Source organism: Fragaria vesca, linkage group LG2, assembly GCF_000184155.1.
Source record: "Fragaria vesca subsp. vesca linkage group LG2, FraVesHawaii_1.0, whole genome shotgun sequence".
In the NCBI taxonomy this organism is placed as follows: Eukaryota; Viridiplantae; Streptophyta; class Magnoliopsida; order Rosales; family Rosaceae; genus Fragaria; species Fragaria vesca.
Window position 1 is genome coordinate 30,459,600 of NC_020492.1, and position 16,677 is coordinate 30,476,276.

The 16,677-nt window shown below is 35.9% G+C and overlaps 3 protein-coding genes across 3 annotated transcripts in view; all 3 read right to left on the reverse strand.

The window, feature by feature from the left end:
* Positions 1-598, reverse strand: part of LOC101303584 (rhodanese-like/PpiC domain-containing protein 12-like) — a 7,003-nt gene extending 6,405 nt beyond the window's left edge. The window contains exon 1 of the mRNA XM_004291683.1: positions 173-598. Within this exon, the coding sequence (XP_004291731.1) occupies positions 173-368 (196 nt within the window). The 5' untranslated portion in view covers positions 369-598. The remainder of the gene's footprint in view (positions 1-172) is intronic.
* Positions 599-2,624: 2,026 nt separating this feature from the next.
* On the reverse strand, positions 2,625-3,759 carry LOC101303875. The gene is made up of 3 exons (XM_004291684.1): positions 3,617-3,759; positions 3,003-3,525; positions 2,625-2,914 (listed from the first exon to the last, which is right to left on the reverse strand). Exons 2-3 carry the CDS (start codon positions 3,490-3,492, stop codon positions 2,790-2,792), a joined length of 615 nt encoding a protein of 204 aa, XP_004291732.1. The 5' UTR covers positions 3,493-3,525; positions 3,617-3,759; the 3' UTR covers positions 2,625-2,789.
* A 3,082-nt stretch (positions 3,760-6,841) lies between these two features.
* The window catches only part of LOC101304161, a 12,753-nt gene continuing 2,917 nt past the window's right edge, over positions 6,842-16,677 (reverse strand). The window contains exons 7-23 of the mRNA XM_004291685.1: positions 16,510-16,629; positions 15,511-15,588; positions 15,352-15,407; positions 15,197-15,266; positions 14,812-14,899; positions 13,944-14,187; positions 12,168-12,389; positions 11,211-11,558; positions 10,719-10,768; positions 10,380-10,433; positions 10,238-10,298; positions 10,058-10,141; positions 9,155-9,268; positions 8,858-9,027; positions 8,245-8,314; positions 7,790-7,996; positions 6,842-7,583 (exon numbers count right to left, since the gene is read on the reverse strand). Of these exons, the coding sequence (XP_004291733.1) occupies positions 7,398-7,583; positions 7,790-7,996; positions 8,245-8,314; positions 8,858-9,027; positions 9,155-9,268; positions 10,058-10,141; positions 10,238-10,298; positions 10,380-10,433; positions 10,719-10,768; positions 11,211-11,558; positions 12,168-12,389; positions 13,944-14,187; positions 14,812-14,899; positions 15,197-15,266; positions 15,352-15,407; positions 15,511-15,588; positions 16,510-16,629 (2,222 nt within the window). The 3' untranslated portion in view covers positions 6,842-7,397. The remainder of the gene's footprint in view (positions 7,584-7,789; positions 7,997-8,244; positions 8,315-8,857; positions 9,028-9,154; positions 9,269-10,057; positions 10,142-10,237; positions 10,299-10,379; positions 10,434-10,718; positions 10,769-11,210; positions 11,559-12,167; positions 12,390-13,943; positions 14,188-14,811; positions 14,900-15,196; positions 15,267-15,351; positions 15,408-15,510; positions 15,589-16,509; positions 16,630-16,677) is intronic.

Genomic DNA, 16,677 nt, shown 5'->3' on the forward strand with positions numbered 1-16,677 from the left:
TTTTTTTTTTTTTTTTGGTCAAGATTCTCTGAAATAGGTTGTTGTGGACATATCCTCAAGGTTAATTGGTTATCTCCAACAAACAAGTAAAACATCAAACTGGAGGAAGTGGGCATTGGGTTAATTAAACAAAAAAACATGGAATATTAGAAGCAACAAACAAAAGGATTACCTCTACACTTGGGAGCTGGAGTGCCCATGACACGAAGAAGAACCCGGTTGGAATTGGGGGAAGTTGGTTTGAAGGTGTGGGAGAGACGACAAGGTGGAGAAGCTGCAGAACGAGTAGAGAGTTTTTGAAGGGTTAAACAAGTCGAGAGGTTGAGAGTGGAAGTGAGAGAGAGTCTAAGATGAGATATCCTCAACATCTTTGCTTTCCAAATTTCGACCCAGACCGGTGTGTTTCTGTTACACCCAAATTATAATTCTCTTCTCTCTGCCCTGTTTAGATTCAAATGTCAATTACCTCAGCATGACATTTGGTCCTCCCTTTGCCAATAAAATGCCCACATGTGTGGTAATTGAATCAGGATAGTTCTACTGTGTGGTAAAAAATCTATCAACGTGAAACCAAAAAAAAATATCTTCAACCCTTGACGGGGTTAGAGTCATTTAGATTGCTAGAAATCCTACGACATATCGATTTTATTTTATCTACTCACATCTATATTGCTATATTGTTCTTTTCTAGAATTGAGTGTCCGAGACTTTGAGGGAAAATTCTAATATACTATATGGTATAGCATGCCTCATAAAATATGTAGTAATCATTTATTAAAGAAGCAATTAAATGATTAAGTAATTATCATTTACTCATTCAAAAGTCTTCATGTGTCATACAATGAGACACATTTACAATAAGTATGTCATATCATATGGTATGATAGACAAACCCGACTCTGAGTTTCTCTCTCCAACAATGAATATAGATGCACATGATCAATTCTCAAAATAGGTCAGATGCAGATGAATAATCATTGTAAATATTTTATTAATAATTGAGATAAAAATATAAAGAGGGGGACATGAAACCTTACCTCTTGAGTTAATCAATTCTCAAAATTGGTCTAAACATGGTACAAAGGAAAAACATACTAAATCATACACTGAACTGCCTGAACCTTTTATTTTCCTCTTTCCCAAAAAGTTTTTTTAAAAAAAAAAAAAACTTTTATTAATAACTCACACACCAAATTTAAATCCATAACCTCAAAATTGTCAATTAAACACAGTAACCAACCTTCTCACATAACCAAATAGAACCATGGGATCCAAGAGAAAATTCTCAGAGATGTTGGTCAGCAGAATCACAGGAGTTGCATCAGCCTTGTTGCGATTTCCGGGTATCTCACCCAAATGGAGTGGGTATTGAGTTAGATAGGCTTTTGACACGTTGGGGTCCTTTTAGCCATTCTCCACCACCACCGTATGATACAAATAAATCAAATGCAAGAACTCTCCCTTATGATTTGGTGCAATATAACCTGATCAGTTACATATTTAGGGGAAAGTATGAGTCATGTTCACAATTGGAATCAATACAACCATTACTACACAAAGCCACAGACCAACTAAGAAAATGATGATTCTTTAATCTCAAAACCTGAATATAAAGCAAACCCAGAAACAGAAACTGCCAAGCAAATCGAATATTGACCCTGAAATATGAAAAATGTGAACCTTTCTTTTCTGTAAGACTAAGACTGTAACTTGAAGAAGAAAAATGGATTCAGGGCTGATTCTTAATTTTGATTGAACTGAGTTGTAATTTACTTAGATCAGTAGCATACATTTTTCTGATTTGATTATATCTTTTATTTAAGTGTGAATTATTTACTCATTGATTTGGTAATGTTGCCTGGCTGTCTGCTCATAGGTGTCAAAGGAGCCAAACTCATTTTATGATGTATAATTGTATATGACATCCTTATTTGAGTAAGTTTAAAAAAACCACGTGTCATGCTGAGATGGTCCTCCTGGAAGACAGAAAAATTTATGAGGAAGAACGTCTATGAGGCAACGTAATCCGTTTTCCTCAGAGGGCAAGGTTCTTTCTTGTAGTGTTTAGTAAAGCAAGCACAAGCTGACTTAGTAATATAGCCGCGTACCTTAGAACTTCATGGCAATGTTATCCTCAACTTTCTTGTCGAGTCTCTTATGCAAGTGTTTCTAAGCTATAGCTTTTGACAGTTGATCGCATGATATCAATTTATCTTTCAACAAATAAACCGAGGCAGCATCACATAAGTAGTCTAAACTTTTTTTCTTGAAAATCATCTCATACCACATCCGATACCTAGAAGTCTTTACCGACGTAGGTACAGGGATTTCATCTCATACTACCCACCACATGGGAGCAAACCATGTGCTTAATATTAACATTATATCACGTTCTTTTTGTTTCGATGAGCCTAACTGCTACATTTTAGATGAGCCTAAGACTCTAAGAGAAGCACAGTAGAATATGATGAAACTTGATGAACCTTTACATAGAAAACAAACAAACAAACAAACAAACAAACAAACAAACAAAAAACATGTTCATTATTTACAGATGCTACGAAACCAGCTAATAAGTAGACTCGAGGCACACCATACAGTAAAGAATGCTAATATGCATGATTCAGGTAAGTCGCCAACAACATTCCATCCATTAGCGATAAAGGCCCAATAAGACTCAAAACCACTAGTTTCCCTCTGGCAAAGAAAAAACTTGAATACATAAAATACTAGAAAAGAAACCATCTGTGAGTGTTGTTGGTGACCAATTCTGAGGCTCATGATCCATTTCAGGTTTTCTGAAAACTCCAACCTCTCCATCTAACATTGCTTAGCCATCCAAACTGAATCAATGGTGGTCTTGATGTCAGCTTCACAAGGTGAGTTCTGTAGGGTATAAGGAAATTCCTGAGACCTGGCATTCATGTAAAAATGGCAAGGAACAATTGTCATCGCAACAGCAGAGAGAAACAAGACCATGTTAACATGAAGCTAGCATATACCTGTGGTGCACATTGTCTTATAAAGGAGAGCAACGCCAGCATCTCCTTTGGTGCTCATATTAGGCTTCTCAAGGCAGTCGAGAAATGCTAAATCAGCCTTGAGCAGCTCAGCCTGATCATGAGTGTCATAGCCAATGTCATGGCAGTAGCAACAGAAATCCAACCAATCGATGGGCCGCTGGTCCCAAACAGGAGATCCACCATCCTTGCCACTCGAAAAATTAGGGCCACAATAATGGCCGTATCTCGGAAACAGCTGAGAAAGGAACCCTCTAACACCAGTATGCCATGGAACCCTGGAAACATAAGGCCGGAAGCGCAAAAAGTCACGAGGAGGAGCGCGTGGTTGGGCACGCCTTCTCAACTGCCGGTTGATAGTGGATGATGGTTTAGCAGCCACCCATTTGAGATCAAAACCAGCCTCAGGTTCTTGTTCACTGTTTGGTTGGGCTCTGAACCAAAGGATGTTACCAACAACCCCAAACTTCATTTTGTTATGCCACCACCACCATCACAATTTAACCTATCCAATCAACAATTCAATCGAAATTTCTATCTGCTGCGAAATTGAAAATTAAAGGAGAAATTGGATTATGGAGAAAGAGGGACTGTACCTTTGAGAATTGAGAGGGATACCCAAATGCCAAATAATCCGAGACTACTGCCTGTGCCTGGGTTGGACAAAGCTGAGGATATCCTATCACTATAATTTATTCCATGGTCCTCCTCAACTCTTGAATATATTTTGTCAACACACGATTTTGTAATTATCACATTCCTTTTCAGCGACTCCTCCCAAAAATACCGCATTCTACGAAAGGCTTTTTATTTATTTTTTTTTTTTTAATTAAATAATGTGTTACAATATTGTGAGTCAAATTTACGGTTTCTTACTTATAATAAAAGACTTATGTCACTAAATTAAATAGTACTGGACACACAACAATGTTAGGTGAATCATATTTTGAGGAACCATTTAGATTTTACAATTTAGGTTATTAACTTATATGACATATACATCACATTTTTTTACGCATTTATACTCCATTTTTTTTTTAAACTTGTACTTTTTTTTCTTTAGAAGAAAACTGGATTTTTATTCAAAGGAAAAAATATTACAAAATAAGAGAACTATCGGTGGTGGACAAAAAATCCCCACTATTTTTTCCTCTACTAAAATTAGCTACTGGTCTGTCATTATACTGTAGATGGCATCCATGAGCCAGTCGGCCCAACCCTTCACCAACAAACACACCCTTTAGATGACATCCATGAGTCAGTCAACGCTTCTGCACTAAAACACTCTTCATTCCCATTAACCATGTTCACAGCAACTTGGCAATCACTCTCCACAACATCCTGCAAAATACCTATATGCAGTACTTCCTCCAATCCAAGAATTAATGCAGCCAACTCAGCCGCACAAGGCTGAAGTCGACCATGAGCTTTCTCTCCTACGGCGAGCAACAAAGCCCCTCCATGATCTCTTACCACAGCCCCCAGGCTACCATACTACCATTTTCAAGAACAGCCGCATCACAATTAAGCTTGAACGTACTTGGATTTGGAGGCACCAACTGCACGTTGTTCATCCTTTTATTATTATCTCAACTCCTATAATGGGAAGCCCAAGTTTTGGTGTCAAAGCTTCACAAAAAAATTGAACTTCCAAATTTATCTATAATATTGTAAAATGTTAGAAAACTTGAAAATATTAGACAAGGTTAAAAAAATAAATATCGTTTATCTATTTATATTTTGTATTTTTGCCCCAGTAAATATTTATTCACATATTTGCCCCACTATATACCTATTTGCATTTTTTAAAGGCAAATTGACATGTGCTTCGTAGTTATTATTACCAGAAGCAGAATCTCGAGCTTGTACATCCATTGAAGACTTTAATTTAAAGCCTTTCCACAAAGACATTCCCTGCTCAAAGAGAACCTCCGGAGGCTTAGGCTGATTCCCATGGACGACCTTATTTCGTTCATACCAAATACCCCACAACAAGATCACCAATAACTTCATTTCATCAATAGTTGACATCTGGATAGCATTGTTGAGAAATGTGAAAAATTCCCCCAAAAACCAGACCCAACTTCGATTAAAAACTCGTCCTCTCCAACACCGCAACACACAAAGAGCAAGTCCATGTTGCGTGCAAGGGCGTTTCATTAAAGCTGACATCTAGGACAAATAGGGGAGCTAGCAATGTACCTCTGATACAACGACCACTGAGATGATAGGAAACCATTCAAGCACCGCCACAAAAAATGGGACATTTTAGGTTGGACTTTCAGCTTCCATAGATGCTTTGAAGTTTGAAACTTATACTCCATTTTTTTTTAACCACTGAAATTATGTCCGATCGCAATCCAGCACCTCATGTTGATAAGGCCCAGTTTGGCATAGTTTAGTGTCAAATGGTGTTATGGTAAAATTTGATTGAGCAGCTAAAGTTGGTAAAAACATGAGGTATCCTCAACTGCGCCCAAGTACCTTGTTCCCAGTTTCCCACACCTCCATCTGCACTTAGATGTCTGCAAAAAACATTTAAGCAGAAGCCGTTCACTCCATAACTAGAGCTCCTTTTTTCCAATGGTTTTTCAGCATATTGATAAATTACAGGCTGATTATATTTCTAGGGATGATTATTTTCAGGCGGATTATAAGTTGAAGACTAGTTGATGAATTCTTCGTTTCACCTATTTTTCGATTGCATATTCATATCTCGATCTGCTAGTTTGTAGATATATATGAGTAGATCATGTCTACAAATTTTCATCCAAATTTAAAATTGTTAGGGCATTCATAAATGTGGTTTACTAATTATAAACTTGAATGGCTCTTGTTTACAGATTTGGATCGTCCATTTTTTTGATTTACTTCGATCTCTTAATGATCACCAATTTAGCTGAAAATTTGTTTAAGTAATCTATTTATATAGAGCTAAAAACTGAATGATTGAGATGAGAAAATGTAAGGTAAATTCCTCTTATGGTACCCGATGTTTTAAAAAATGACACTTTAGTACCTTAAGTTATGCTCAGTTAAACAATTTGGTACTTCCGCTAAATTTTTCCGTTAAATATGAGGGTGAAATTGTCATTTAGGTCCTATTTATAAATATAGACATAAAATATTTGTTTTGTGGGTTAAATGACCATTAGTCTTAGGTCTTTATTATTTTCTAGGTCTTCTAGGAGCACACGAGCATGAATTAATGTTTTTGGTTAGTTTGATAAAATATGACATAATTTAATTTTATGTTATTAAATATGTATATTTGTGATTTGAGCACCTATTACAGTAATTTCAGTGAATTGATTAGATATACCTCAGTGGAGTAGTCTCTTAGTGTTAAGGTTACACCGAGTCACCGACTAAATTTCTTAAAAATAAAATTCAATCACGTTTCGAACAAAAAATTGATTCATCCTGATATAGATAAATATTAATTCAATTTTTGAATATATATTCGGACTTAATTCACATGAAACTACAAAACAAACATCTTTAAGTTTATATTGATAAATAGTACCTAAATGTCTATTTTACCCTCATATCTAATAGAAAATTTAACATAAATACCAAAATGTCTAACTGAGCATAACTTGAGGCACTAAAGTGTCATTTTTTAAACATTAGGTACCTAATTGTCCAATTAGTCATACGCTCATGTACCATATAAGAAATTTACCCAAAAATATAATTGAAAAATGAGTAATAAACGATTAATGAGAAAGTCCTCAATTGGTTGTTAACTTATTGGTTCTCATTATAACCACCCCCTATATTCCTATCGGATAACAATCTCAAACAGATCCGGCTGGTTTTGAGAACATTTCATATAGGCTGCAAAAAACTGAATACACGTATATACAACTCTTCTTTACTTGTCTAACGGGGATTTCTCCTTTCAAAGCAGCCATGAGCGGCGGAGCCAATAAATACTTGTGAGGATCAAAACCTGACACAACTGAATAAATGTTGATGCGAACTTCATACAACTATATGAAGCACGCATTAGTAAAGATCTGGAATGCCTTTTCCCCAAGAGGTTTTGCTGACTATAAATATTATTGTTTCAATAACATCACTCAACCTATGGACACAACAACATCACTCGACCTATGGACACAACATCACTCAGACCTATGGACACAACATCGAGTGGTTCGCTTACAAGGTACTTCCACAACCAAACCGGAAAAATTCTCACAAGAATTCCATTGATATCCTCACTTGAGAAAAGATAAAGACGCTTTGAATGAGACATAAGAATATTAAACAGAGCACACCCGAAATACAACTATATGCAACATTATCAGACTATACAACGTCTTTCAAATTCATCTTCCAACTCATGTGATGAGCATCTTCTCCAGCCAGTCAATTCCATGGTGGGGAGGATGGTCTATAGACAGAGTCTTGCAAAGATGTTGTGCCATAATTTAAATCAAGGTTATGAAGCTGTTCCATTAGCTGAGAACGTCTTTCCTTGAAGAAATCAAGACGAGTTGTTAATTCTACCAACGCCGAAGATGCTGTTGATGGCTGTCTTGGATAATCCACCACCTGAAAACATACTCACAAAGCAAACGGCAGGATCAATAAAGGAAAAATGCAAGACTAATTATTTTACAGAGTTCAAAACAAGATCATGCAAATATAGGTTTCTGAATAGCAATATTTTAAAAGCTTTAGCTTTGTCATGAAAAGATTTAAATTATTAACAAATTCATTGACTTGAAATGAAATTCTCAGCAAAAATGAACACTCGCCTCTGCTGCTCTTGAAGTGGAGGGAATGGAAGCAGAATCAACAGCAGACAGCTCATCGGCAGACAAACTTGTGGATACATCAGTACTTTTCGATTCACTTAAGCTACCTGGATCCGTGAATTGCTTCCTTGATGGCTGCCTTGTGCCACTTCCAGTTGCTAAAATTTGTCCTTTAATAGTCCTCCAGTCATCCCCCAACAAATTCTCCTGTGGATAACAGTTATGTATTAGACTTTTAAACATGTAGACTGAAAACAAAATGCAGGGTTTTAGAAAAGTTTTAATAACAAGTTTCCCTCATGTCGTCAGATATGTTGGGATAGGGGCCAAGACCATCTTTTGAGGATAGAACATTAATCTACGCATAATTTATAATTTAGCAAGTAAAAAGCAAATTGAAGAATGAACGATTAATAGCTTAAAATATTATTAACGAAAATGAAAAAACATAACACCTCATTCCTCTGTTTCCGTTCATGATTACAAAAGGCGAGGGTTGCATCAAAATCTTGCTGAAGAAACCTCCTGCAGAAATTAAACGGTCTCAAGTTAAATAATAATTTTCATTATTATCACATCTTTTGAGCCAAAATGCATAACCATCAACTTTGAGTCTTGCAGATAAATGCGTATCTTCTACACCCCACCCTTAATAATGACTAAAACAAATCTCTGCATCACATGCTGCTGAGACCACTAGGGATCACACATAGTCAAAAGAGCATCCACATGTACTAGCTAATTATTGCTTCTATATGTGATGGCTTTTTTTTTCTTTTTCTCTCGATCCATATTTTAAATGATTTTATGCAACCACCGGCAGCCATGACTCCAGTACTGTTTCCCAGGGAAAAAAAAAGGAAAAAAGAACTTGAATTTTCTCACAAAGATAGTTATGACTGCCACTTGCAGAATTCCTTATAGAAAAATCCATGTAAGAAAGCTGCATAACAACAAGAAAAGAAAAAAAAAGGAGGGCACAGCTCTAAAATCCACTTTCCAGCTGTATATAGTACTTCACAGAAGGAGGAATATAAATTAGAAGGACAAATGGTTATGCACACTCACTGTTGAGAATTATGATTTTGGACATTCTGGTAACGGTCACATGCATCAGAGAGAGAACCGTAATGATGCTGCTGCTGCTGATTAAGTTGCTGGTGAAGTTCAGCAACTTTCTGCTTCAACCTGGCCACATCTGCTTCAGCAAGAGCTATCTCCTCAAGTTCAGCTCTTGTCTTCACAACAGTATTGAGTAATTAGTTTAGTTTTTTAATATTTGGTAAAAAATAACGTAGTAACACAACATATGAGAAATTCAAAAAACTTGGAACAAAGAACTCTTAAACATACGTACACACAAACCTTAGAATCCATGCCACGTGAACTGGCTATCTGTCCAGAAGACATGCTCAAGCCAACCTCTAATGCAGCTCTAAGATCTCTTTCAGCTTGTAGCTGTTCTTGCAATCTCGAAACCTATAATATCACTCACAGATTAGAGACAAATAGAGATAAAGAGTAAAGCAGCATTTGTACACTAAGACAAACTATGAGAGACGTTATTTTAAGATGGTGTTGAAGAATTACAAGAAATGCCATCAGATTTTACATACATGCTACTTACAGTAGATTTACCTCCCAAATATACATCTTAAAACTACTGATGGGTAGCATAGTAGGATACATAATAGGAAGGTTTTATAAAAACATAAATGATATCAACTTCTTTGCCTTTGAAAAATAAGAAATGACAAACAAAGCCTGTAAATTGTTGAGCTACAAACAAAGCCTTTCGACCAAGCAACTGGCAGTGCCAGCACCTCCACTCACTTAGATTTTGTTGGCAACTAGGTTGTAGGGGTGTAGGTAAATGCACTATCATTAGATTTATACTAGTACTACCAACCCACCATTCAGTTCAAAAAGACCAAAAAGGTCTCTCCTCTTGCACACTATAGTAGTCAAGGGTTTGGACAGTTAATCTGCTCCCAATGTTAAAGTGAAGAGTAACCCCAGAACATGATCAAATGCATGCATACATATATCAACTGGTCCTTTGTCCTACTTCCATCACCATATGGTCGTCGGAACAGGCAAGTAAAAATAACTGTTCATATCATTTCATGCTTACCTACCAGATGTGAATGATACATGTCATGTAAATTGCTTTTAGGCTACAGCCATTGTGATTGTAGACAGTCTGAAAATAAATAATACCATGGGGAAAAAAGTTAATTGGGTGGATAGATTTCATAAAGAACATACATCTTGTTCCAGTGCCAGGCGCCTCTCATGTAAAGCCTGTTTCCTTCTCTCCAAGCTAGCTTGTAAAATTGCATTTCCTCTAGCCTACAATTGTAGGTGGTTGATTCTGTTAGTATTTAGTAACAGAGCCACTTCTTATAATTTGAGATCTAAATAAAACTTAAGTACAAACTTCACTACCTCTTTCGCAATTCTGTGCTGCAAGTCATTTTTAGCAATCTCAAGCCTCTGAATAGACAGCCTAAAAAACACAGAATATTTTTCAGTGAAAAATACTAGAAAAGAAGATCATAACATAGTTCAGATTTTTCTTAGCACCCACATAGCATATTGACCCAAAAGAATGAATTGATTAGCAGATGCTTGAGAATTCTCGCTGCAACAAATTAGGGGACGAAAACTTAAGTTCCACCTTTGACCTCTTATTTGAAGGCAATTAGTTGCAAAATTATTATTGAAATAAAATAATAAGGAATGTGCACATGGAGTAATGGAACCGCTTTTAAATAATTAGCAAATGGACTCTTCAAAACAGTATTAAAATAATACACACACACACACACACATATATATCTTTATACTGGCACTACAAATGGAGCATTAAATGAAATGATAAGTGAGATAAGCATGGCACAAAATATGTATATACTGAGTTTCTTACTCTTCCTCTCCAGAAGAATCAACTGATTCCATGGATAGTGTCTTTCTTGCCTGTGCACAAAATAATATATGATATCAGATGCCATTGCATTACAAGATACAAACCGCACATGTCAGCTAGATAGTGTTATCAGACAAACAGACGACTAGATACGGATTATGTCTGGTTCTTCAAAATGAATATCACACTAATGCTCATAGAATCACAATCATTAATACCTGAGATGATTTTATATTTTCTCTATTTACAACTTGATATAATGTTTAAAATGAATAAACTCTTTTTTATGGATATAAATGTGGCTAAAAAAAGGCACCCAAAGACTAGGACTCTGCTTTGGGTTGGTATTTTGAAGATTTGAATGATTGAGATGGAATATCTCCAATACTAAACCAACTATTTGGCTATTAAAAAAAATAAAATAAAATAAAAAAATAAAAAGTGTTGGCAACCTTATTTGGTAGACCAATATATGAACAAAAGGCAACTTACATTGCTTCTTCCCCAAAACGCTGATCGTTTTGCACTGTGATTGGACCCTGTTACTTTAGCCACTGCCTTGACTGCTCCTGATTCAGTCAAAACTGGTAAAGGATGCCCTTGATCCATTGCTGATAGAATCTCTCCCATTGATCTGTACGATTCTCCTGCAGGTGATGCGCTTGGTATGCTTGTTTCACAAGTCTCACTAACTGAATATTCATTTTCTTTCATGTGGCTGCCTCCTCTATCCAGCGCTTCAACATTTGGATTCTGCTGAGGAACACCTGATTTTGAAATCTCAACTGAAGCCTGATTTCCCTTAGGCGATCCAACATCATAATCATCAGCCCCAAATGCCTATATAAGCAAATCAGCATACATGTCAACCAAAATGAACGACGTGTACAATTGAATGGACAGAAAAAATTAATAACAAAAAAGGTTCAAACAAATAAGAAACTTCCACTGAAGTTTAAGATTTAGAATGCCTTCAGAATCTTCAACACCCTGGAGTTAATGGTTATAAACCACAAGCTAATATAAAAATGCAATATCTGGTGACAAAAAAGGGTCTTTACTTATCTTTAATAAGAAAATCAACATAATGTGACTAAACAAGTTGTACAACCATCAAGTTTCCAAGTGTGTATTAAAGCATTGCGTCACAAATAAAAGATTCAAAAGGCCACAGAAAGCTATTTGTTTGACTTCAGCATAAGTAGTTTTAGAACCCCAAACTGTTGCCGAAATTAAGGTTCATGAAGGCAATGCCATCAACAGCATTGGAAGGCTTCTTACATTGTAATGTAAGAGTTACAGTGGGCAATACAAACAATCTCTAAGAAATACTATGCAGGAGAAGAACTTAAGAGTTACGATAAATAATATCCAAACCCCACATTAACCTACGGTGATAAGAGGGACATACAGAGAGAGAGAGAGAGAGAGAAGGAGAGGGAGGGAGACCTTGTAATCATAGAGGTCACTGCCAGCATAACCACTGCTTTCACTCAATTTCCCACTATGTACACGATCTGGGTCCTCATCTGTTTCCACATCAACTTCATTTTCGGCATCATGGTAACCATTATCTTTTATATCTAGATTGTCGTCATCGGATGAATCATCACTGCCGCTATTTTCAATTCGAGAATCAGCTGAGATCGAACACCGCAGTAGATTCTCATCCTGAAACAAGAGTTCAATAAGTAAAGACGACCTAGAATTATTGAAAAGTTTATCTCCTTGAGACAAAACTATATTAAAAACATGTAAACGACAAACTATATAGAAATCAATGTCACCATCCCAAATAAAGTTTACTAGTTAAGTTCATGTTTAACTATAAAGTTTATTTGAAATTTACTTAACTAGAGATGACATGTTATTTATTCGGCTAGGTTTTCCACTCTTCAGATCCTAGTTGTCCTATCAACGACTTTGAATAAATTTTCCAATTCTTTTTTCACTCCACAAGGCTCTTGCCTTTCTACCCAAAAAATCACATCTACAAAATAACTGTTAAGTTGACAGCTCTCTCTCTCTCTCTCTCTCGTAAGATCAATACTCCTAGTCTCAAACTTACCCCTAAATTGTCAAATTGCTTTGGTAAAGCATGCTACCACTATTCAGTTTCCTCAAAATCACCAGAAACGTGTTAGTCCACATTTTGAATAACAGTTTCAACCTTCTATTTGTTTAGAAATAAAAAATAATACATATATCCTTCCCACTGATGCACAATACTCCTCCCTCTAAAATCTATATGGTGTGTACCGCCTGCACAACTTCAATGGAGAGTAAGTTCATAGTTAATTCCCCTCAGTAAGAATCCCTAGTAATGCTGACAAGCTTTCATGCCCCCACCCCACTTCATTCTCCATAGACATTGAAATCCACAACTCTTGAGTTTCTTGCCTATCTATGATACAGAAACAAACTCGAAAAACAACTGCCGAGTCTTTTTCCGCCAAGCCACCCAACACCCAGCTCCCCATTGGATTATCAAACGACAAATCTAATCACATAAGAACTTAAAATGAGCCCCACAAGTCTTGGACTACTGAGTTCATACTACTATACAATTTCCTCCCGTAACCCTGCCACTCCCTGCTGAATCTGACAAGGCTAGTATTTACCTCTGGAAACCACGACTCAGGAGCTTCCCTATCTATTATGCTCACACATACAACACACTGAGATACAAACAGATCTAACATCTCATGGTTAAATATCCACAAAATTAGATAAAAAGGCAACCCAACCCAACTTTTTATCCAAATATCGCAAAAACTTACTCACCAACCTTTATTAAATACTCTCGAGATTTATTACCTGAGGAACACCTAAATCTGGGTTATCCGTCCATAAAGCAAAACATTTCCTCTGGAAGTTCCTCATTCCCAGAACTTAGACCTCTATCTCAATTTTAGTTATGACTGTACCCATTTGGCAAATGGCCATGACCAAACTCATCTTCTTCAGTAGTTCAACAACTCAATCCCACTGATCTTCACTAAACCAATGATGCCTCCCTTAATCAACAAAAGGAAACAGCCATGGTAGGAGCACTGAAGAGGAGAGCCTGACATGGTTTTAACGTATGATGGGACAGTAAACTTCAAAGTCTATGAAGAATTTGAGACACTGCAAATTATTAAGCTAGGTTTCATGGTAGAAAATTAGCCAGAACAGTGAAAGCAATAAACCCACTATTTCTCAAGTAAAAGATTGAGACCTTACATCAAAAATGTTCTCAAACTCCTCCAGAAGTGTAGTAATGATTGCTTGAGCATTATTGGCAGCATTTGCAGCAGCAAGAAGCTGGGCAGAATTATCACCATTAATATCAAAGTCATCATCCAACTCACATTCACCAGCTAATAGAGGGCGTAAGAGCAAAGGTGCCATGCAAGCAGCAACTGCAGATGGATTCATTCGATTCTCATGAGAGTGAGAAGAGATGGTATGCATCATCTTTAATATTCTGCAAAGAAAGGAAAACAATTAGTAAAACTAACAGTATTAGTGAACTCTTGTCTGAGATGATCGAAAAATAGTAGCACCACACAATGAAAAGTAGTCATATATCATACATCTGCTATAATGCAATTGGTTAATAGAAGAATTATCAAATAGCTTAACAATTCCTAACACATAGTGCTATTTATTTGTTAGCAAAAGCTTATTTCTCATTAGAATTTAAAAAGAACTAAAATTCTTTTAGAAAGAACTAAATTAAAAAGAATTTTCCAGTTCCTTTCAAAAATTTCAAGTTTTAGAACATGTGTTATCTTTGTAGTTTTATCACTTTATGAAAAATCCTTCATTTCAATAAATGACAAACAATATCAAAATATTATCTGTGGTTATATAGTTATATAGCGTTCGCACTCATCATCTTTCAATTAACATGCATCTACATGCATACAGGATTAATCAACTTCCTCCCTTAAAAACTCGCACATCATTGGAGAGTGTATTACAGAAAACTAGATATATTAAGCATAATGATTTGGAATTAAAAGGCCACACACACACCTTCGCTCCAAGAAGCAAAAAGATCAGAGAAGGCATCTCATATCAAGTAAGAGATTAACGTACAGAATACCTTTGTAATAAACGGCGATTTGGTTCAGGAAATGTCTCTAATATTGAAGACCGCATTGCATTGATCCGAGCTTCCTTTCGATCAATTTCTTATCAAACAGAACAACATGAACAGTATATATTATTTTTTCCATTCAGAGTAAATACAAAAAATCAGAAACTCCAGGAAACTATAAGTGCAAAGAAAATCAGATCATGTATACAGAGAGATAATTTTATCTATAGGTAGCTAAAATGAAACTGACGGCAATAATTTATTAGAAAGGAGCAACCATATACCTTATAAATGTTTTCTACATACTCACAAGATAATTCCTATCACTTACTTCCACATTAGTTACAACCAATCAAATAAATAAATATGCAAATTTTTGAGCCAAACTTACTATAAGCCTCCAGCAAGGCAGTGCAGCAAGAAGCTGGTACTGGAGATGAGGGCAGCTCCCTCAGAACGTGCTGCAGGTCAAAAAGCTTGAGTTAATATTGGAAGTAAATACATCACTCATATTAGTTAACAAGATCAAGTCGTTCTAAGGAGTACCTTGACACAATCACCAACTACATGAGCATCCTCATCAGGATCAAATTCAGTCTTGCCTAAATATGTAAAATTGGTTAGGGCAACCTCACAATTCAGCAACCACATCCATACAATTTACCATCATTATAAATATTGTGACATCATGAATACAGTAGATACCTTGTTCATACTCTTGTACCCGGCGTTCTACCTCCTCCACATCAGCAGACTGTCGCAAAATTCCTTCAACTTTAGTACCTATTGAAAGAATATATCAAAGATTGTATAAATGTATACCGTGCTGATTAAATCTTCTGTGTGCACCCTATTCTGTATCGCTCCTAGTAAACTGAGATGAATTAGTGTTTTCAATTAGCTTAAAGGCAACTGAAAATAACAGTTAATACTGATGTTGTCTCCTTATTGTAGTAAACAAAGATATCTTGAGGTAATATTCAATGTTTGGAATAGGAGCTCAACAATGATATGCTTTTCAGATACAGAAATATGAGTACTACACTGACAGAGAGTATCCAACACATGAATGAAAATACATGAACATATGAGTGAAACTTACCTATTATAGATTTATAGTCCTCTATCTTTACATAAAGAAATGATGCTCCGAAAAATTCAGGCATGGAGTTCCCAATACAAATGAGCTACTAAGAAACCAAAACATATAACAGATACTCCAAAGTTACTTTGTAATCATATCATTTTGAATGCAGAAATGAGTGTGATGCTTTTACAAGTCTGACACATTAGTTCCAAAATTCTAGACATGAAAATACAAGAAAAATGTGCAACGTATATATTGCAGTCTATATCTATACATGAGAAATGAGATAAAGCAGAATTAGTCCAAGTAATTTGTATGGAGTATCCAGAATCAAAGAGCCTCAACATGGAAAATATGCTTCAAACTGTATTATGACCTCTTGATAAATTTTGACTTTTGGATGGGCCCAAGACAGGCAAGGACATGACACAATGAAAATCTTATTCATTTTTTATCCGAGTAATATTTGTCAAGAAAGAGCAGGTGTAGGGGTCACGTAAAAAAGTCCTGAGGTATGGGATTATTAATATAATATAAAATGAATACCTATCAGAAATTATCTAATACTAATAACAACTTCAGTAAATTTTGTTCGTATCATAGAGATCACAACATACCAAACTTTTCAAGGAACCGAAGAGCTTTCTCGAGGAAAGAAGGACCTCCATCAATATCTTCTAGGGCAAGCAGGATTGGTCTTCCAACAACCAAAGATTTAACAGGACGCTTATCCCTCCCTGAAAGAGGAAAAAAAAAAAAAAATAATAATATATATATATATATAA

Excerpts from the sequence above, each read along its gene's own strand:
- LOC101303875 (XM_004291684.1), bottom strand. The coding sequence starts at position 3,492 with ATGAAGTTTGGGGTTGTTGGTAACATCCTTTGGTTCAGAGCCCAACCA. Across the intron at positions 2,915-3,002 it reads TAAGACAATGTGCACCACAG|GTCTCAGGAATTTCCTTATA; the intron begins GTATATGCTAGC and ends CATGAATGCCAG.